Source organism: Lygodium microphyllum, chromosome 28 (assembly GCF_053477565.2).
Source record: "Lygodium microphyllum isolate KBCC chromosome 28, Lygodium_microphyllum_v1.1.10, whole genome shotgun sequence".
NCBI lineage: Eukaryota > Viridiplantae > Streptophyta > Polypodiopsida > Schizaeales > Lygodiaceae > Lygodium > Lygodium microphyllum.
The window spans coordinates 74,691,198-74,714,217 of NC_141162.1; the positions used below are offsets into that span (position 1 = coordinate 74,691,198).

Below are 23,020 nucleotides of genomic sequence, written 5' to 3' on the forward strand. Positions count from 1 at the left end.
GAACATCTCAATTCATTCACGATCTTGTATAGTTGTCTACTACCCAGCGCCCTATTGTACTCATTGCAAGCTGAGTTTACAGGTCAAATGCTATCGCCTAGCTGGTCTACACCTTCAAGCTAACTGGCATCAATAGGATTGCTACAGGCTACATCATTCTCCATCATCTAGTTGTAGTTTGGCACCTGTCTAGCATTCATCCAACAAGCAGTCAACACACACCCACTATGCTGCATTTTGCTAATATTGGGCCCTCTACTATTGCATTTTGGCCAAAGGCAAGCCACTCTATTGTCCCTCACACTCCGGAGTGCAATGGTTGCTGGTGATATTCTCTCTCCTCTCCAACAGCATCTGAGGACTACATTCCACTCCCTCTACAACAACTGTCCTTCACCATTCAGCATTTACCTCGATACTCTACTATCCTGAGGACTGCACTTCACTCCCTTCATAGTGTAGATTCCCTATAAATACTGCTACCTAATCACTTAGGATAATACAATCATCTTAGAGCTTTGCTCCATTGTATTAGCATGATATAGTGTTCAACATTCATCACTCTTCTTCTGAGTTTTCTTCTCTCTGTGTTTGTTATACACTCTATGTTTCTCCCCGCAAACCATACTATTTCTTTGGTATGGTATGAGTGCATACCATCCCCTCACTTTTCTTGAAACCCTTCTACTCCTCTTCCCACCTTGACAGCTCCTATTACTTCTTCGATTATTTCTACTCCTTCCCCATCCCCTCAAGTATCTTCTAAAAGTCTCAAGCGGTTTAAGGAGAAGCCCTTTTTTTATGATGAGGGGGATGTACCTTTACCCAATGAGGGGGAGTCCCTATCCCAAACAAGTGCATTGCAAGTACGGCCTCTCACACTCCATCAGAGGAGGAGGAGCCTATCACCAATCCACAATGGTATCAGCCGCTCATGGAGGATGCAAGAGTAACTCGCTTTCCTGCGGCCCCTTCAAGCCTATGTAAATCAACCAACATACAAGCCTAGCAGGATAGTTCACTTTGCATGAACTATACTCTTATGTCACGGATTCTTCAAGATCATGAGCCTACTACAATTGATGACGCTCTTGCACAGGATGTATGATGTCATGCTATGCAAAAGGAACTAGATGCAATCAAGGGTAACTAGACTTGGGATTTGGTTTTGCATCCACAAAAGTGGAAGGTGATTACTATGAAGTGGGTCTTCAAGACCAAGTATCTAACTAATGGCTCCTTGGACAAGCATAAAGCTAGGTTTATTGCAAAGGGTTTTCGCTTAGAGGGTGGGTTTGGACTATACAAATACTTTTTCATCTACATTCCATATGTTTACTATCCATGCTATTTTGGCTCTTGCAACCCATCGCCATTGGTCTATCTCTTAGATGGACATGAGGTCTACCTTCTTAATAGGCATACTCGAGGAGGAGATTTATGTTTCACAACCTGCTCGTTTTCTTGTGCAAGGAAAGAAGAATCATGTCTACAAATTGTGGAAGGCTCTCTATAGCCTAAAGCAAGCTCTTGGAGCTTGGTACCAAAGGAGTAATCAATTCTTCTTACAAAGTTCTATAATCAATCCAATCCTTGGCATGGTGACTTGTTTACTATATTCTTGTTTAGAGCTCTATAATCAACCCTAAGTCACATAGTGCCATCTTTTTTCTTCACTAGTAACATTAATGAAGCCTAAGGTGAGTTATTGGGTTTAATAAAGCCCTATTCAAAGATTATACCCTTCTAGTTCTTAAGGCTATGATTTGTTCAGCCTATGTGGGTGTTGTGAAATTGGGTAAAGCTATAAATTAGTACCACCCAACACTCACCAAAATACTCTTCTATGGAAGCCTTCTCAGTTCTACACGACAACTTCTGTAAACTTTGTACCCTCGATGAGAAGTTGTTTTCACACTGACTATCACAATGTGGTCTTTCCTAGGTCTTTAATTTGGATTCTCAACATTGTTTAAAGGATAATCAAAGGAGTTCTTTTGCATGTCAATGTTGCCTGTGTTTTGTGCAGTGTGATTCGCATGTAGGTAAATAGTTGTGCGAAAAACTTCTTCCAAGTGAAAGGCGTGATTGGAGTGAAGGGAGGACCCGGCATCTACTCAAACCTGCGTCGGCTGCGATTTGGGCGTGTGCCTCTTGGCATGGCTTGGCTACCATGGCATGCCCCTATTGGGGTGGGCCCCCATAGCCGCCTTCATGCATGCTGCTGGAGGTGAGAAGTGAGTGGGGGATGAGCTCACAGTGGAGCAGTCGATGAAGGCCCCTCACAATGGCGAGAGCATGGAGTGCGACTATCTGCATGCTGTTGAAAATGACCAAGTTAATATGGAAGAGGTGGAGAAAGAGGTCAGAGAGAAAATCAGAAAAGAATGAAACCTCAACCAAAGGTGGCAAGGTATTCAGAGCCCGAGTCACTCTCTCACTACAGAGGATCAAGCATAGGTATGCTAATCTCTCTACTTGTGGCCTGTTTTTCTATTTTATGGGGAAGGTTCCAAACGAAGATGAGTTCCCCAAGTGGTTTGCTCTCACTTATCATAGGAGAGCCATCCTCATGCAGTATAAGCTTCTGGGCAGAGGATTCTTTCTAGCCGTGGTTAGCTCTAAGCAAGAACGTGAGTGGGTTATGGCCTCTGCGGTCGGTTTCAAAGGAAATTATGTCTATGCAATGCCTTGGAGCCCTGGCTTTAACTGAAACTAGCCTTCCTTCTTGGAATGGGTGGTGATAACCTGACTTTAGAGTTAATTGCAACAATAAATAAATGCACATAAAATGAAATACACACTTTACCATAACATTCTTCAACAGTAGACTCCTTGTTGGACCCAAAACTGGCGCCCCTTGCGGTATTTCTTTAGCTTTCATTCAATTGGAAGGAGTACAACTTGAGATTCTTCAATCTCCTCCTGCTAACCGATTGCTCTTACTGTCATAAATGACCAGCAAGCCTTTTGGGTCATTTGCCCCGTGATTCACCTAGGACTTCTTCTCCAATTTGACCCTTGGCTGGCCAAATGCTGCCCCAAATCAATTCTAAATGGACTGGCTCCTGAAATCCTTTGATAATCTTCAATTATCAACTGTTGATTTCAGTCCCTTGAGCCTTCAATCTCTGGCACGGATCCCAAGGTGGCTGCTAAACCCTAATTTCTGCTGTAAATTAGGGTTTACTACAGAAATTACAGATCAGTCCACCAAAAATGACTGAGATCTCCTCCGAATGGCTAAGAATTGCTAAGAATGGCTGAGCATAGGCTGAAGGAGATGAGAGAATGCTGTAGAGAGAGAAAATTCTGAGATTTGTCGCGAAGAACTGATCAAAATCAGCTGTTGCCCTGTTGTACCAGCCCCAAACGGATGCACCAACAACAATAGGAGCATCAGAGACTGTGATCTTCAGGAGAAAGTGCATCAGCAGCAATTGGCACCTTCCCAAGGTCAAGAATATGCAATCTCCATCACCAAAATGGTCTCCAATGGCTGGGAAATGGCCCCAAAAGCTGGCAGCAACAGTCCAACACCTCTTTCCAACAGCTCCAAAATGAAAAACGAGATTTCCCTCTCCCTTCAGCCCTATTTAGCCTTTCCCCCACTTGCATGGGAAAGTTTTGCCAAGTGGCAGCTTTCGTAATCCATTTTCAGCAATTTTCAACCATTGAATTAATTAATTCAGCCCTTAATCCATGCCCAGAAAATTGACCTTGCCCATCCAAAAATTAATTGGCTAGGCCATTTGCAACCCAAAGTGGTCCCATGCATTATTTGACCCTTGGACAAGTATTAATCCATTAATTTATGCCTAGTCCCTAGTGTCACCACTGACACTTAATGGACAGTTAATGGTCCTAGGGGCAAACTGATACCAAAATTCACCTAGAATCTAACAAGTGTAACTTGTTACAACTTTTGCCTTTGACACCCATCTTTTTCACAGGGTCCTTGGGCCTTCAACTGTAAAAAAGTAGCTTGCACCTCACATGTGCAACACATGTGCATCTTTTAATTGCACATTTGATTAATCCTTTAATCAAATGTCAATTAAACATAAGCAAAGCATCAAATTTTCACGTCCTCGTGACATTAACCCTAATGATTCATTGTTGCATGAATGTCCAATGTGGATTACTTTTCTTGATCTACCTGATTGGTTGGATGGTGAGCTCGGTGTCCTTGCAGAAACCTTGGGAAGGGAGCTTTACATTCTAGTCATATATGATAGAAAACTCAAGGCGGAAAAGAAAGCATGTATACTTTGGAATCGCAGAAAAGAGGCACCAGAATATTTGGAAGTCTTCAACCCGCATGGTCTGGAAATGTGCATTGAGGTCAAGTTCAACTCCTTTCCAGATGCGTGTTATATTTGCACGAAGACTAGGCACTTTGCGCAAGATTGCTCAGCAAAGGAAGCTACAGGCAATCAACCTGCTAAGGAACCCACTGCAGAGAAGAAGGGTGAACAAAAGAATAAAGAGGTTGAAAAAATGCAAGGGGCCACAGGGCAAGTTGGTAATATAGAGGAAAAAAACAATGCTAGTCCATCTAACAGTAAGGACAACGGATCCCAATGGAAGCAAGTGGGCAGAGACAAAGGTAAGGGAATTGTTGCCAATGATAAAGAAAATATCAAACCTGGCAGTAAGGATCTTGCAAAGAGTAAGGCTGCTAAACCAAAGAACCTCATGGCTTACAAAAAAGAAGCTCGACAACCTTTGGTGGATCACAATGTTTACACTGCACTGCATGATGATGAAGATGATATGGTTGAGTTATATGGTGAATTTTACGATGGTTAACACATCCAAGAAAACCACTCTAACTGGGACATCAGGGGACTATGCTCAGAAGGTAGAAAGAATACATGCAGAAGGTTGCTTGCTAGGAAGCATGATATTCTTGCTCTACAAGAGGTAAAATTTGGCAACACTGATACGGAATGTATTCAGTTTAATGGTTACAAATGCTTTGTAAGAGCAGACTACAGAGGGAAGGATGGCACCTTGATAATGGCAAAAGAGACATTCAAACCTGTGTTGATCTCTTCTGCTACCAGCGATGCATTCTTGGGCATCCGGATCATCTCTGATGGGTTCTGCTTTGACGTTTGGTCTGTTTATGGTCCCAATGATTCTCATGGTAGAGCTGATGTTTGGGAGGAACTTATCAGCGCGCTTTCACAGCAGCATGCCATCTTAGTAGGGGATTGGAACATGACTCTGCATGAGTCTGTAGATCTCACAAGGCCAACACGATGCTTGGTAAAGAAGAAATGCATGGGATGCTCTTCATAGAGACTTCGATATTGTAGACTTGGCATTGATGTCGGCGGGTGGTGGGAATGCACCCTTTACATGGCACAATAAACAAGAAGGCAATAATTGGTGCACTGCCAGGCTTAATAGAGCCTATGCAACACATGGGGGGGTGGTGGCTTGCACCCAAACCGAGGGTCCACACCATCAATGAATATACTACATCAAATCATCTACTTATGCAAGTAACTGTGAAATTAATAGGGACCAATGGGGCTAGGCACCGTCCTCCCCCTTTTCACTTCAATTGCTCTTTTCTTGAAGACAAAAGGTTTGTGGAAAAGATGCATGCACAATGGAGCACTGCCACTAAAGAGGCTGAGGACCCGATTGTCAAAGTCAGGAGTGGCATTAATGCTATTACTGGTCTGGCCAAAAGCCATGGTAGGAGGATAGCAAGGGAAAGACGCGGGCGATATGAACTAGTAGTGAAAGCAAGGGAGTGTGTTAGCAATGCATTGCAAGTGTCACATGGTGACCATTACATGGTTGTGATATTGCATGAAAATGAGAGTTATTTGAGGAATGAGGAAAGCAAGCAAAGGAATGCTATCAAGATACAATTAAAGGGCAAGGCTATGATAGAGGATGATGCTCCCACGCCTGCATTGTTCCATGCTCTGAAACAAAAACGATGTAGAGAGACTATTAGCTCGGTGGTGGATGCCGAAGGAAAGGAGCACAACGATGATGTATCCATTGTTGGTGTCTTTGTTAGACATCTCTCAAGTATTGTTGGGCTTCAGCTAGTGGTGGACCCCGAGTATGAGCATAATCTGCAGTTAATGTTGGAACCTATTGAGCCTGTTGTACCTATTGAAACTGCTACTTTGTTAGCTAGACCATTTTCAGTTGAAGAGTCAAAATTTGCTTTGTCAAAAATGAAAAGGGGTAAGTCCCCAAGTACTGATGGAATTCCTGCGAAAGTGCTTTGTGGCCTATCTGTGGAAATGATCTATGTACATTAGCAAATAAATGCATCAAGGATGGTCAAATTCCTGCTGAGCTCAATGAGGGTCTCATTAAGCTCGTTCCTAAGAATGTAGCTAGAACTAAACCCGAACATTGGAGGCCACTAACAATGTTAACTGTAACCTACAAGGTCATTGCCAAAGCTCTGGCTATCAAGGTCAAGTTCATGCTAAAAGATGTATTGCATAGGGCTCAATATGGATTTGTGTGGGGGAGAAATATTCAGGATGCTATCCTCAACATTGTTGTGGCTATGGAGCATGCTGTTGAGCACCAAGGGAAATTTGTCTTAGTTAATATGGATCTTGATAAAGCTTATGACAGGTTGAGGTGGGACTTCCATCTGGCTGTTATGCATAAACTTGGTTTTGGAATTGGGTTTGTTAGTATGATTGCACCCTTGTTCACTAATGCTTCTGCTAAAGTCAGTGTGAATGGCTTTGTCTCATGCTTTTCATCTCAAAAGTTCTGTTAGACAAGGGTGTCCCATTGCCCCCTTGTTGTTCGCTATTGCCACAGACGCTTTACTCAAGATGCTGGACTGGAAGGTTCAGAAGGGTCTCTTGAAAGGCCTTCCCTTGCTAGATGGGTCTGTACGTAACTCTTCGCGGATGATAATTCTTCCATCATAGAAGCTTGCAAGGAGAATGTGGAAGAGTTTTTGAGCACCATAGAGCTATTTGCCAATGCCTCAGGCGAGCTGATCAGCCAGCACAAATCTGAGATCCTGCTTCTTGGAGGGGAGGACCCCCCGGACTGGATTGAAGGAGTGGGTTGTAAACTGATCAAGCCTTGGCAAGTGTTTACATACTTGGGGGGCTCTCTTACCTTAGGTGCTTCCACCAAGGATAAATTTAGTTGGTTGGTATCGAAAGTTAAAAACAAGATATCCGAGTATGCCAATCTATCTGCCTTTAAGTTTTGGTACCAAGCTTGTGGTGCTTGACAAAATACTTTCACCAGCGGTGATGTTTGTTGCTTCTATCCCCCCATTTGCAAAATCTCAATGGGAAAAGATAGACATGATGCTGAGGAAACTTCTATGGAAATTCGAGGAGGAAAGAGAGAATGCATAGTATCTCTTGGGAGTGTATTACCACTGAAATTACTGATGGAGGCCTTGGTCTTGAACCCAAAAAGGACAAGGCTGAAAGGATACTCTTCAAACTGCTTCTACAGTTAGAATCTAACGAGCCTTGGGCCATTATCATCAAAGGTGTTATTATGATGGCCAGAATTGATAGTGATAAGGGATTGAATCTTGGCTGGGAAGATAGGATTCTTGTAGTTGGGTATAAGATGAAGTTCAAAGGCTACCCCGCTGTCCACAAATTGCTTGAGGTGTGGAGGAAGTAGCTTAGTTTGCTTGATTGGTAGGAAGGCAACTCAAGCTTAGTTTGCTTGACTGGTAGGAAAACAACTCAAGAAAAGGCGACACAATGTTATTGCAGTCCATCTGGACTTGTCCTTATGCCTACAAAAACAAAGAAATCCCAAAGGGGATCACAGATAGAACAAAGAAGGCTTTGACCTCTAAAGGTGTGGTTAGATGGGAACACATCTGGAACCAGTAGGAGTGCAAAGTCATGGACAAGGAGGACATACAACTGAAGTTCAGTCTCACTCAAGATGAATTTGATTTGCTTCGGCACATGATTGATGCAATTAAAGACTATTGGCTAAAAGGTGCTAAGGTTGGCCCCAAAAAGACTTTGATGTGTCTTGGTAACCACAAAGGGAAACTAGCATGGAAGATGAGGGATTTTGTCAAAGCCAACAGGACCATTGTCTCCAAGGTTGCAAAGGAGTGGAAGGATCAATATCCTAACACCTCCCCCCCCCCCCCCCCCCCCAAGGTGTGGAAGTTCAGATTGAAGAGGGCTCTAAAGGCCTCTCCTAGTAGAAGGCTAAACCTACTGCTGTGAAGGATTGTTGCAAAGAAACTCCCTACAAGAGATAAAGTGGCAAAATTCAAGGATTGCAACTCACTGTGTGCTCTATGCTACACTCATACCGAGATGAACAACCATCTCTTCTAGTTCTGCAGAGCTGCCAAAGGGGCCTAGAAAAGCATGAAAGAATGGATGAAGCTAGCACAATCCAATGAGAGCATAGGAATGAGAGTTGAACTCCTAGGCAATCCAAGGAAAATTGATGACGAGACTATCAAAGTATGGAATATCATAAGGGCTGTTGTTCTTGTTAGCAATCAGAGCCAGGCAGTCCAGTCGGAGGTTGTACAGACAGACTGTACAGTCGGACTGCCACGTGGCAGTCCGACCTGGTACAATACAGTCGGCTGCATTTAATGCAGCCGACAGGCAGTTATTTGGCACCCAGTTCTTGGCTATTTATAGCCATGATTTCCAGCAGTCTCGTAAACTCTTCTGCTCGCAGATTACAGGTTGGAGGCTCGCGAAGATTCCGTCTCTGTTCGCAGATTTCAGACAGGAGATCGTGCAGACTACAGCAGACTTCGAGGTGAACAGCAGGTTGCATCGTCGAGGTGGAGACACGCAGTCCAACGCACTGCGCCCGTGTACATATTTGCATATATTTGTATACAACACACTTTATACAGCAGATCTTCATCTTCCACTGTCTCTTTCTCTCTCTTCTCTCTGTGTTCTCTCTCTCTCATTCCTACGCTTCAGCACCGCTGCACTTTGACATGGTATTTGAGCAGTGTAGAAGAGCTGACTGAGTGTAGAACTAACCTGAAGAAGAGTTTCCATCGCGACACAAGGCTGCGTTTTCAGCGTTTGAGGGCAGGCAGGAGGGCTGCGCCTCGGAACAAGGCTGAAGCGAGCGTGGGGGCGCGGGAAAGGAGTCCAGGTGGTGGATTTGCTGCTGTTTTCTGCTGTTTGACAAGGAGGAAGTTTGAGTTTTCAGCTTTCAAGTGCAGGTTTTGCTTTTTTCATCGCCTCCGGCGGGTGAAGAAGTTTCGGGATGCGGAAGAGCCCTAGCAGGCTGCATTTTCACAGTCAGAGGGGGCTGCTTTTACGTTTGTAAAGGCATTACAGGTGAAGATGTCTACAGAGATTGACTTGGAGTTCCAGAAGATCATGGACCGGAAGGAGCATGTCTTACCGACTCTTCCCGCAGATCAGAAGCTCGATGGCGACAATTACCGCATTTGGCGCGTGATGATGTTGGCCATCCTTGAGTCCTACGATTTGGCGGAGCTTGTACAGGAGGAGATCGACCGGCCCTCGATGAGAGATGAGTCCAAACTCTCTTCTGATGCTCGTGCAGAGTTGGCCAAGGCACAGTCTCACTGGGACAAACTGAATGCCAGGATTCGTTCCTTTCTTTTTCTATCTTGTATACAGCCGTGATAGCTCACATCGAGCACTTGACGGTGGCTCGGGAGATATGGCTGGAGCTTGATCAGATGTGATAGATGGTGGACAGTCAGAAAACTCAAAACGATCAAAAGCACGAGTATCCTTCACCTCCCAGCCACGCCTAGATAAGTGCTGGCCCTCTACCCGGATCCCTTTGCCAGCCGTCAACTTCCTGGAGTCCTACTATTCCTGGACTCCCTTACTCTCTAGGCTCCCCTTAACCCCGTTCGGGCGCCCAAGAGCCCGGATGGTCATTCTCGTGCATGTTCCCCTAGATTTACCTTAATGTGACATTAAATGTCACTTTTAATGTCACATTCCATATTTATGACCTTAATGTGACATTAAATATCACTTTTAATGTCACATTTCCTTCCCCTTAAGAATCAGTTTCGTCCTCGAAAACGATACTTGGAAGGTCTAACTGTAAATCGGGAAACCTTTTCTTTAAAGTACTTACTCGCTCCCATGTTGAGCTTTCTTCTGAACAATCTTTCCACTTAACCAAACATTCTTGATAAATAGTATTCCTCGTTCGCCTATTACGAACATTTAATATTCTTTCTGGTTCATGTGGATTAGATTGGTCATAGAATAACTCCTCAATATCATCATTTAAGATTAGATTATCCAAATCACCCAGCTTCTTCCTTAATTTACTTACATGAAAAACTGGATGTATTTTACTACCAGCAGGTAGTTGGAGCTTGTAAGCCAATTCTCCCACCCTTTTAAGTATTATGAAAGGACCACAATACCTTGGTGAAAGCTTTGGACAATGTCCCTTTCTCATAGTTTTAGTTTGTTCAGGCACCTTAAGATAGACCAATTCTCCTTCTTCAAAGGAGATGTCTCTTCGGTGAGGATCTGCATATGCTCTAGCTCTATTTTGAGCTTTTTTAATATTTTCTTGAGCAAATTTTAACATACTATTCATATCCTCCAAAAAATCTTTAGCTGCCTGAACCTTTTCCTTATGCAGTCCTACTGCAAAAGGAGCTCTGGGCTGAAACCCATACATTAACATAAATGGACTATATCCAGTGCAAGAGTGCTTGGCACTGTTATATGCAAACTCTGCTAACGGTAAATACTCTTCCCAATTAGTTTGCCTTTTACTTACATATGCCCTAAGCATATCTTCAAGAATTTGGTTAACCCTTTCAGTTTGCCCATCTGTTTGCGGGTGATCCGCCGTACTCATGCTAAGTTTAGTATCCAATTTCCTAAATACCGCACGCCAAAAATGGCTATCAAATTTTCTATCCCGATCAGAAACTATATTTGCCGGAAGGCCATACAATCGGTATATGTTCTCTACGAACAATCTAGCCAATTCTGGTGTTTTAACATCAGTTGAAGTTGGAATAAACCTAGACATTTTGGTTAACCTATTCACAATCACCCACACAGAGTCGTGCCCCCTCTGTGTTCTAGGTAGAGCAACAATAAAGTCCATGGAGATACTCTCCCATTTTCCCGAAGGGATTTCTAATGGATGGAGAAGTCCTCCCATTTTTAATTTTTCAGCTTTATTAACCTGGCATTTATTACATTTGACCACATAGTCAAGGACGTCCTTATTCATTCCAGGCCAATAGAACTGCCTTTTAATAAGACTATAAGTCTTATTAACTCCTGGATGTCCCGCACTAGGGGTATCATGACACTCAAAGAGTATCTGGCGCCTTATTTCTATATCTTTCGGGACACATACCCTACCCTTGTAGAGTAAATAACCATTATCAATGGTAAAATTCTTCCACTTGAATCCAGTTTGAGCAGCCCCTAATGCTCCATTTCCATGTTGAACATCCTCAGATATTCCTTCCTCAGTAGAAGCACTTTCAGTTGGATCCCCATTTTTTATTGCTTCCCATATGTTGGAATATGCCGGATCAACCTGGCATTTCCCTTTTAAAGATTCAAGCAAGTTGGAAGTGAACTGAGTAAAACTCAATTCATTAATGATGGGCATTCTGCTGAGTGCATCAGCTACTATATTATACTTTCCTTTTCTATATCTGATCTCATAGTCGAACTCTTGGAGAAGTTCGGCCCATCTGGCTTTACGCCCGTGTAAATATGGTTGATCATTAAGCCACTTAATGCTTTCATGATCCGATAAAATCAAAAGTTTGGCACCATACAAATAGTGCCTCCATTTCTTCATTGCATGTATTATTGCATACAGCTCCCTCTCATAAACAGAATAATTCTGTTTTGCACGATCTAATTTCTTGCTTTCAAAAGCAACTGGTCGACCTTCTTGTAATAAGACCGCGCCTATTGCCTTATCACTGGCATCAGCTTCAACCACAAATGGTTTATTGGGATCCACTATTAATAATACTGGAGCTGTAGCAATAGCTACCTTAAGTTTTTGAAAACTTTCATTTTGATCTGTTCCCCAATTAAAACTTTTCCCTTTCCCTTTAAGTTGGTCTGTCATTGGAACAGCTATTTTGGCATAATCTCGAATGAATCTACGATAAAATCCAGATAAACCTAGGAAGATCTGCAGCTCTTCCAGGCTCCTTGGAGGTGGCCATTCAATAATTGCCCTTACTTTTTCTGGATCCATGTTGATTCCCTCTTTCGAGATAATATGCCCTAGATATTTGACCTCTTGTGCAAAGAATTCACATTTAGTTTTCTTCGCATAAAGGGAATGTGTTCTTAACAGTTGGAATACTAATTGTAAGTGTTCCAAATGTTCTTCTCTTGATTTACTAAAGATCAAGATATCATCCAAAAAGACTACTACAAAATGTCCTAGATAGGGCCGTAAAACACTATTCATCAGCTTCATAAAGGTAGCTGGTGCATTAGTGAGGCCAAAAGGCATCACCAAAAAATCATAATGCCCGTATCTAGTACGAAATGCTGTCTTGGAAACATCTTGTGCCTTAATTCTTATTTGGTGATAACCTGATCTTAAGTCTATCTTTGTGAAGAATTTTGCCCCTTGCAATTGATCAAAAAGATCTTCCATTCTGGGCATAGAAAATTTATTCTTCACCATTATTTTATTAAGTGCTCTATAGTCAACACAAAGTCGCATAGAACCATCTTTTTTCTTTACCAATAAAATTGGTGAAGCCCAAGGTGAATTACTAGGTTGAATAAACCCTTTATCCAGGTAATCCTTAATTTGTCTTTCAACTTCTTGATGCTGTGTTTCACTTAACCTATACGGTGGTTTTGAAATTGGGTGTGTATCCTTATTTATATCAATTGGGTAATTTATATCACCCCTATCTAGTGGAAGGCCACTTGGTAAATCAGAAGGAAACACATCTTTAAAATCATCTAACAAACTGTTCAATTCATTATTAACATTCAACTCACAAACATAAGAAAATTGTTGCTTAATATTACAGAAAGTAAAAGTATTCTGTACAGGAAGAGACCATAGCATATATACCTCACAAATTTCTTTCTTTATCAGCTTCTGAACTTCAGTAGAACACAGCAAAGGATTATCAGATACTTCATGTTCACCTTGAATGACAAAAATCTTACCATCCCTTTCAAATTCCAGTGTATTATGGTGATAGCTACGTTTTAAGGATGGTTCCAATCCCCATAGCCACTCCCTCCCTAGAGCAATATCAGCTCTTTCCATGTTCATTATTTGGAAATCAAGCTTATCTTTATATCCTTGAATCTCGATTTCCAAATTGGATACCATTGTATCCCATATTTTATTGTCTTGGCCTTGCATCATACGAACAACATATTGATGCTCACTATTTTGTTGGGGAAGTTTCAATTTTTTGACAAGTGCATAATTTATAAAATTATGTGTGGCAGAGTCATCAATCATGACTCTAACCCGTTTTCCAGCTATTAATCCATGTACTCTAAGTAAATCATGTGGCCCAAAAGTAGGCTGCCACATAGAAGTTGACATACAACACTTATGTTGTACATCCATGTGCAAGACCTCAAGATTTATACTTTTCATGGCCCTTTAATTCTAAGGTCTGCACTACATGGATTTGTTTTTCTTTTCCCTTGCCCTTGTCCTTTCCTTTGTCTTCCCCCTTTTTCTTTTGAGGGCAATTCCAAGCAGCATGGTTAGGGGATAGGCAATTAAAACACAATTTTTCTTTTTTGGCCTTATCAAAGTCATCAGGACTTAACTTTGGCCTCATATATGGTTTCTTTTCAAAATGTTGTTTTTTACCCTTGAAAAATGGCATTTTTCTTTTAAATTTGCCTACAAATTTTGAGGTTTCCAATTCCTTAGACTTGGGCTCCGTATCAGTGAGACTAGTGAGTGTACCTGGACGCGTACTATCTTCATAAATTAATGCAAATTTAATTGCCTCTTCGAGCGTCTTAGGTAAACTCCGTTTTACTTCCTTTTTACAGGCTTTATCCAGTCCCCTAATGAATCCTCTTGTTTTTTGGAATTCATCAATTCCTTCCAGTTTGAGGATTATCTCACGATATTCCTCCAGATATGTCAGTAGGGGTCGTCCCTTTTGGCTGACATAATCCCAATCTTCCCAATTTCTTTCCATTTCATTTTCAGGAAGAAATTCTTTTAAAAAGACGAATTCAAATTGAGCCCAAGTTTCAGGTATTTTATTCGCCTCCTTTAAAGTTCGCCACCACTTATATGCTTTGGGCCCCAAAGTTAAACTAGCCTCCAGTGCTTGGAGATGTGGTGGGGTATTTTTCAATTTATGTAAATCTTCCCATTTTTTGAGGAAATTAAAGATTGTATCTTTATTCGTATCTTTTTCCTCCCCGTAAAATTGAGGTGGTTTCATATCCTTTAAAACTGGATTATCCCTCAATTTATGGTAAGTCTGGGGTTCCTTAGGATCCCGCATAGTCACATCTAAATCTTTCGATGAAGATGGGACATCCGAGGTTTCTATCTTATTTTTATCTCTTTCCAACAATAAAGTTAATTGAGATTTTATTTCAGTAAGTGTTTGGGTTAAAAATTCCATTTGAACCCCCTGAGTTTGCACACGAGCAGTAAGATCATCGAATTGCTCTCGCGTGGCAAAAAATTCTTCCCATTGTTCTTCTTGTATGTCTGTTTCATGGGGATCTACCATAGGTTGATCCCCGGAACTAGAACTTTCCATTATCCTTTCTTTCCCTTTCTCTGCCATTAATACACTGGAATTGGAAAGCAAAAATAAGAAATTTGCATGCAAGTAAAGTACTTCCCTGATTTTTAATGCAGGTTGTGGTTGCTGGTTTGGAAAGAAATCCGAAGAGTAAGAAACAGATTGTATCTTCCCGGATTAGAACAATGAAGTAATCATGCTGGAAATTCAATTTCCTGACTTACCAGTCGAATTTGACATTCTTCTGTCCCTCTCACAGCAGTCGCAGTCATATCCGTCTCAGGAGCAGTCGCATTAACCCGTCAGCAGTAATCGTGACAGAATCACGCTTTTTTTTTTAATGACCCACGTCTGATGCTGGCGGCTCCACGCCTGATCTGGTCCTCGCGACCCACGTTTTTTTCTTTTTCTTTTTCTGCCCGTAACGTAAGATGTCACATTTAATGTGACGTGGCGCTGCGCTTCTCCGTTTGTTTTCTTTGACGGCCCGTCGCGTTTTCACGGCGCCTGGTTCCAAATACTCACACGATGTGTGACGTGGCACTTCTTCCGTCCGTTTTTCTTCACGGCCCGTCTCGTCGCGTTTTTACTGCGCCAGGTACTCACGCAACTTCACAAACACTAACGGCCTGACTGGCGACTGACAACCTGACGAATTTCTGACAGTTTGACGAACGATTATCGATCTGAGACATAGAACCATAGGCTCTGATACCAATGATAGATGGTGGAGAGTCAGAAAACTCAAAACGATCAAAAGCACGAGTATCCTTCACCTCCCAGCCACGCCTAGATAAGTATTGGCCCTCTACCCGGATCCCTTTGCCAGCCGTCAACTTCCTGGAGTCCTACTATTCCTGGACTCCCTTACTCTCTAGGCTCCCCTTAACCCCGTTCGGGCGCCCAAGAGCCCGAACGGTCATTCTCGTACATGTTCCCCTAGATTTACCTTAATGTGACATTAAATGTCACTTTTAATGTCACATTCCATATTTATGACCTTAATGTGACATTAAATATTACTTTTAATGTCACATTAATGTCACAAGATGTATAACCGAATGAAGCGGATTTCTTTGGAGGTGCAGATGCGGACCCTGTCCATGAACAAGTCTTCTTCGTTGCGGGAGCACATCAACAAGCTTAGACAACTTCAGATGCAGGTTTAGAATGTGGGGAAGCCGATTTCCTCCGAAGACATGGCGATCACACTCTTGTCCCAGTTGCCGCCACGATTCGGTGCTTTCTACTCCGCCCTCATTGCTTCGGGGCGGGAGTCCACTCTTCAGTGGGAAGAGTTGGTTCCTATGGTCTTAGAACAAGAGGAACAACTAAAGGGACAGAATGCTTCCAAGTCGAAGGCACTGACAGGTCAAGCCTCTCAGAAAAAGGGGAAGAACCAAAAGAAAAAAAAGGGGGATAACAAGTCAAAGAAGGACAAGGACAAGGACAAAGAATCCACATGCCATATTTGTGGAAAGACTGGCCATTGGAAGAAGGATTGCCCTGACAAAGACAAGAAGGACACTAACAAGGACACGAAGGATTCTGGAGCGGTGGCTGCACCCCTCATCAGCTGCATTTCTTCATCTCGCTGTCATTGAGGACTCTACACTGAATGCTTCTGATGCTGCGATCACAGCTCCCCAGGCTCGAGAGTGGATCGTTGACAGTGGTGCCTCCCGGCACATGACTCCATCAAATGGTGTTGCCCAGTTGCGACCTTTGCATGGGCAGATTCTCATTGGAGATAGCTCTTCGGTGTCTATTGCAGGACGGGGTGAGATGCAACTTATTCCATATGGACGTGGTGGTACCCATACCTCAGAGGTCTTGCATGTACCAGGTTTAGGGTATCATCTACTGTTAGTTCATAAGATTTGTTCCCTTGGACTTTTGGTGGAGTTTGATAGGTGATTCAGTACGAGTCCTTGATCGTGGGTCAAGGAAGGTTCTCTCATCCGGATATGAGGAGAACGGCATCTACAAATTGAAGTCTTCCACCGCCCTCTCTACTTTTCTTCTTACCTCTCAGACACAGTCAGAGCTATGGTATGCTCGGTTTGGTCACCTCAACTATGATTATCTTCGGAGGGCGTCACGTGGACAGCTTGTTCGAGGGTTATCGGACATAGTGGTGAGCCAACAGCCATGTGTCTCCTGCATTCGTGGGAAACAGCATAGGGATGCGATTTCCAACAAAGCTTCGCGGCGGTCTACTTCACCGATGGAGCTTGTATCTACAGATCTTTGTGGCCCTATGAGGAACGAGTCCTTGAGAGAAAGCTCGTACTTCATGTTGATCATAGATGACTACAGCAGGATGACATGGGTCTATTTCTTGTCGTTGAAGTCAGAAGCTTTCTCCCACTTCAAGAATTGGCTTCTCTTTGAGGAGAACCGATCGGGCCGGAGATTAAAGACCTTGCGATCCGACAAGGGTGGTGAATTTGTTTCTAATGAGTTTGCTCGTTTTTGTGCAGATAAAGGTATTCACCAGGAGTTTGCTCATACCAACACTCCTCAAGAAAATTGCATTCTTGAACAAAAGAACCGAAGTGTGATCGAGATGGCGCGCACCATGATGGAGCATTGACAGACACCTCAGTTTCTGTGGGCCGAGGCTGTGGCTACTGCAGTCCACATCCTTAACCGATCCCCCACTTCGGCCGTTGATGGGATGACACCTTTTGAGGCCTACTTTGTGACTAAGCCCGATGTTTTCGGATGTGATGCCTATGTTCACATTCCCAAGGCCCATCGTAATAAATTTGAAGCAGCTTCTCGAAGACAGGTGTTTGTTGGCTACAGCTCTAAGTCCCAAGGCTATCGTTTGTATGATCCTGTCAAGCGGGATGTGTACACCAGTCGAGATGTGCGGTTTGTGGAGATTCCGGCCATAGCAGCGAGTGAGGAGCGTCCCGTTCTTGGAGATCTAGGGAAGAGTTGGGCTCCCACAACAGTTCCTTTGGAGCCCGCGCCTTTTGATTCTGATTCTGTTTCTGACACAGAGTCTACTATTCCACCAGTCACCCCCGAGGAGTTACCACCGGTGGATATCCCAGAGTCTTATGCTGATGGAGAGAGACGAGGAGAGGTCCGGCCTCCTCCTCGTTGGGCCCATGGAAAAAAGCTATGGAAGTTGAGTTGGAGGCTATTGAGAGGAATGGCACTTGGTCACTCGTGCCTCGCCCCCCGAATAAGAAGGTGATTGGCGTCAAATGGGTCTTCAAGACCAAGTACCTTAGCGATGGTTCTTTGGACAAGCACAAGGCTCGCCTTGTTGCTAAAGGTTTTGCACAGCGCCCACGGATTGATTGTCATGACACTTTTGCCCCCACTGCTCATATGGCGACTATTCGAGCTGTTCTTGCCTTGGCTGGCCATAGGAGATGGCCTGTCTACCAGTTGGATGTGAAGTCGGCCTTCCTCAATGGTGATTTGAAGGAGGAGATCTATGCCGAGCAGCCTCCTGGCTTTGGATCTTCAAATGGGAAAGTCTACAAGTTGAAGAAGGCCTTGTATGGCCTCAAGCAGGCTCCGCGTGCATGGAACGAGAAGATTGATTCGTTCCTTCAGTCACAGTTGGGATATCGGCGATTCCAAGGCCGATCCACATCTTTATGTACACACTTCCAAGGCTGGTTGTGTGCTTTTTGTGTTGTATGTTGATGATTTGATTGTCACAGGTGATCATACACAGAAGGTCAAAGAGACGAAGGCAGCTTTACATCAGACGTTCGAGATGACGGACTTGGGTCTACTCTATTTCTTTTTGGGCCATGAGATTTATCAATCTCAGAGGGGGATTTTCATCTCTCAGCAGAGATATGTACAAGAGCTCTTGGTTTCTTTTGCGATGGAGGATTGTCGGACCCTTTCTACTCCTATGGATCCGAACTGGAAGGCCACTTCCCATTCAGCTTCTCCCCTGGCGGATGCTTTCCGCTATCGTCAATTGATTGGATCATTGATTTGGCTCCTCAACACTCCTGTTGATCTTTGTTTTGCTGTTGGGCTCTTGGCGGGGTTCATGAGTGAACCTCAGACGGTGCATTGGTAGGCTGCCCAGAGGATACTTCAGTATTTGAGAGGGACGTCTGATTTCGGGATTCATTATCCAGCAGGCACAGGTGGTTCAAATCTTGTTCTTGCAGGTTGGAGCGACTCGGATTGGGCCGGTGATGTGAACCACAGGCGGTCTACTACAGGTTATTGTTTTACCTTGGGTGCAGGTGTTATCTCATGGAGTAGCAAGAAGCAACCCACGATAGCCCTTTCGTCTACTGAGACGGAGTATCGGGCCGCGTCTTCCACCACATGTGAGGCTGTGTGGCTTCGGAGATTGTTGGAGGAGCTTGGCTGCCCCCAGACTCGTCCTACTTTGCTGCAATGCGACAATGAGAGTTGCATTGCCTTGGCACGGAATCCTGTTTTTCATGCCCGGATGAAACACATAGAGATCCAGTACCACTTCATCAGAGAGAAGCTTCTAGACGAGACCATCACCGTGGAGTACTGCAAGACGGAGGACAATCTTGCAGATTTGTTTACAAAGGCGCTTTCCCAGGGTCTACTTCGGAGACATGCCAAATCCCTCAGGCTTCTGCCCCGCCCAAGCTCTGAGAGGGGGCGTTAGCAATCTGAGCCAGGCAGTCCAGTCGGACTATAGCCAGGCTGTACAATCGGACTCTACGGTCGGACTGCCACGTGGTAGTCCGACCTGGTACAGTACAGTCGGCTGCATCGGCTGCATTAAAAATGCAGCCGACAGGCAGTTATTTGACGCCCAGTTCTTAGCTATTTATAACCGTGCTTTCCAGCAGTCTCATACACTCTTCTGCTCGCACATTACAGGCTGGAGGCTTGCGCAAATTCCGTCTCTGTTCGCAGATTTCAGACAGGAGATCGTGCAAACTGCAGCAGACTTCGAGGTGAACAGCAAGTTGCATCGTCAAGGTGGAGACACGCAGTCTAGCGCACTTGCGCCCGTGTACATATCTGCATATCTTTGTATACAGCACACTTTATACAGCAGATCTTCATCTTCCACTATCTCTTTCTCTCTCTTCTCTCTGCGTTCCCTCTCTCTCAGTCCTACGCTTCCACACTGCTGCACTCTGACAGTTCTGTCCACACTTTGGAAGAATAGAAACCGAGTGGTGATGAAGAAGGAAGGGCCTCTTAGAAAACAAATTCTAGTGAACATGTGTAAAGAGGATTAGCTTGCTTTATTAGGTAAACTTAGAAAAAAGGGACATGTGTATAAGGTAGCCTTCCATAGGCTCACTAAGTGTAGATAAGCATGTGTCAGTGCCAATCCATCTCTAGATGTTTTTTGATTCTCGATAAATAAACTGCGCATTGTAATTTTAAAAAAGGTGAAAGGCGTGATTAGAATAAAGACGCTACTGGTTCAGCCTCTGCTTCTGGTGAATCAAATGGGGCTCGATTGATTTCTACTAGACAGGAAATAAAAAACAAGGCTACCTCCAATGCAATGGCCCTGTTCAGAAAGGGGACTGGAGCCTCGGGTGCGAGCTCGATAGCCTTCGTGAGGTCTTCCCTGGCATCCTCGTATAATTTGAGTGAGATGCGCACACTTCCGCGGTTCGACCAGACGCTAGCGTTTTGCGGCTCTTCGAGAATCAATTCCGAGAAGAGCTTCTCCGCAGTCTCAAGGTCTCCCGCAACGGCAGCTCTGAGGGCGTCCTGCATCTTAGGGTTCTCCACGTCCTTGAGCCGGACTCGCCTCGACACCGCCGCTGTTGCAGGAAAAACCCAAACAGTGGCGATCCATGGCGCTGCAAGAGTTGAGGACCCGAAGAGCAGGCGACGAGAGAATGTCTCAGGTTTCTGAGAAGAGCAAGCAGCATAGAAGGAGGGGCTGTCGTGAGCGCGCTTCGGGCAAAATTGGGAAGGGTTGATGAGAGGACGGATAAAAAAGGACTTCAATACAAGCATCGCCATGGCCATAGCTTGAAACGAGAGGAGATGGCCATTTTCAACGCAGCCTTCCTCCCTAAGCTACCAACAGCCCAAAAAAAAACAAGACAAATCAAAACAAAGGACAGAGAGGATAAGGCGAGTACTAAGTTGGCGTAGGAGTGACAGCCGGTCCACGCGGCAACTTGTGGTTGTCCGTAGAGTCGAGAATAGTAGCGACTTGTGTTTCTCCGCACAGCGCACAGGGAAGGGTAGTAGTCCCGTAGGTAGACCCCACCAAAGTAAATGAAGTCGGTACCAGAAGGTAGTATAGCTCCTCCACTCCCCTAACTTGTATGGATCCCCGTATCGTTTGTTTTCTAAGCACCCTTTCATCACGATACCTCTTACTTCTTGCAAAGATGAGCGAGAGCAGAAGTTTGCAGAATGCACGGAAGCTATGGGAGGGAATTAACAGAACTTGCTTGCCAAAAACTCAATGATTTAAACTTAAAAGATATGGTAAGAAAGTTACTCTATATTATAAGCTTAAACTGAGTACAAGGAAACTAGGCTTGGCTCTGGACTTCTCTCTAGCTTCTCTCTTTCTATCTTGTTGTTTTTACAATGAAATGGATGAGCCTTATATAGGCTTGTGAGGTTGGGAACCATTTTCTCGTTCAAAGTTTTCCCGCATAAAGGGATGAGGAAGCATCTAGTAGTGCGGAGTGAGATGGAAAGAAATGTGCTTTAGGATTATCTTTACATCATGAGAGTACAAAGGAATATTGTACAGTAGTATCTTTTTAGAAGTGGTCATGATGACTTTCTGGATAGTAAATCTGCAATAGTGTTTTGAACACTTGGAATATATTCAAAAGTCACATCAAGGGCATCAAAAAAGAGTGACCATCTTAGCAACCTTTTATTTTCGATTTCATTGGGTGCTTTTTTGGTAAGATACCTGAGCACATGTTTCAAGTCAGTGCGAATGGTAAAAGGAACAAATTCAATAAAGATTCTAAATGTTTTAATTGCCTTGATCATTGCTAGAATCTCTATTTGGTAGGAATGGTAGTTTCTTTGGGTGGTAGAAAAGATTCTTGAGGCATATCTGCATGGATGTAATTCTGACGATTCTTCTTCGCAAAGACAAGCACCCCATCCAATGTTAGAAGCATCTGTGTAAAGGAACAATGGGAGACCTGTAGGCAAAATGAGGGGAGGAAGATTTTGGATAATCTTCTTAATATTTTGAACTGCTATTGTGTGCATAGGTTTCCATTTGAATTTATCTTTTCGAAGTAGAGGATAAAGTTCCTGGGAATAATGGGCTATATTTGGAGTAGAAGAATTGACCCAATTTAAACAACCTAGGAACTGCTGAAGCTGTTTTACTAAATTGAAAGTGTCTGGCATGTCTATGATTTTAGTCAATACATGCTCCTGAAGCTTTATGCATCCTTGGTTTATTTCTATACTAAGAAATTCCACTGATATTTGAAACATCACTAATTTAGTGGGTCATAGTACTATTCCTGCTTCTTCGACTGCTTTTGCAAACTGGGAAAGATGCTATACATGTTCCTGCACAGTTTTTGAAAATATAAGAATGTTATCAATGTAGATAAAGCAAAAAGGGAATTTGCCAAAAATGAAATCAGTCTATTCTTGAAACTTTGTAGGGGCTATCTTGATTCCAAAAGATAGCATTGTCCATTGGTAATGACCATGAGGGACATAAAATGCTGTCTTGTACCTATCTTCTTCTTTTATAGGTAGTTGCCAAAATCCTGATTTAAGATTAAATTTGCTGAAGATATTGGATTTTTTCAATCTCTTCAAAAGAAGATCCTTCAAGGGAATAGGATGACCATGTCCTATTAGATACTTACTCAAGGATTTGTAATTGATCACCAATCTCTTTTTTCCCCTTTTCTGTTCCGAATGCTTATTTACATAAAAAGCTTGACATGCCCATGGGGAGTTGGTTGCTTCTATTAAGTCTTTGGTCAAGAGGGACTGTATCTCTTCTTTGCACAACTGTAAGTCTTCATTATTCATGCCAGAATGAACTGCCTTTGTAGGAACTGCATTGGGTTGGATGGGTAAGGATATTGCTAACCTTTGTCTTTTTTCCTTATAGACCATAGGATCATCATGCATAAAAGCCTTTATGTGTTCCTGATCTGAGTTGTAGCATGTTCATGTTTCTTCAGTTCTGTCTTTATCCATTGGGCTCTTAAACTATCTTTAGCCTGGGCATTTGCTTCTGTAATAGAATAAACAGTTCTTCCAATTTTTGTGAGTAGTGTCATGTCAGCTTGTTTTCCCTTATAGGTCATTGTAAAT

At 43.4% G+C, this 23,020-nt stretch overlaps 1 protein-coding gene across 1 annotated transcript in view; it reads right to left on the reverse strand.

The window, feature by feature from the left end:
- Window positions 1-20,795, reverse strand: part of LOC148011607 (uncharacterized) — a 58,918-nt gene extending 38,123 nt beyond the window's left edge. The window contains exon 1 of the mRNA XM_087670593.1: window positions 20,234-20,795. Within this exon, the coding sequence (XP_087526719.1) occupies window positions 20,234-20,719 (486 nt within the window). The 5' untranslated portion in view covers window positions 20,720-20,795. The remainder of the gene's footprint in view (window positions 1-20,233) is intronic.
- Between the last annotated feature and the right edge of the window lie 2,225 nt (window positions 20,796-23,020).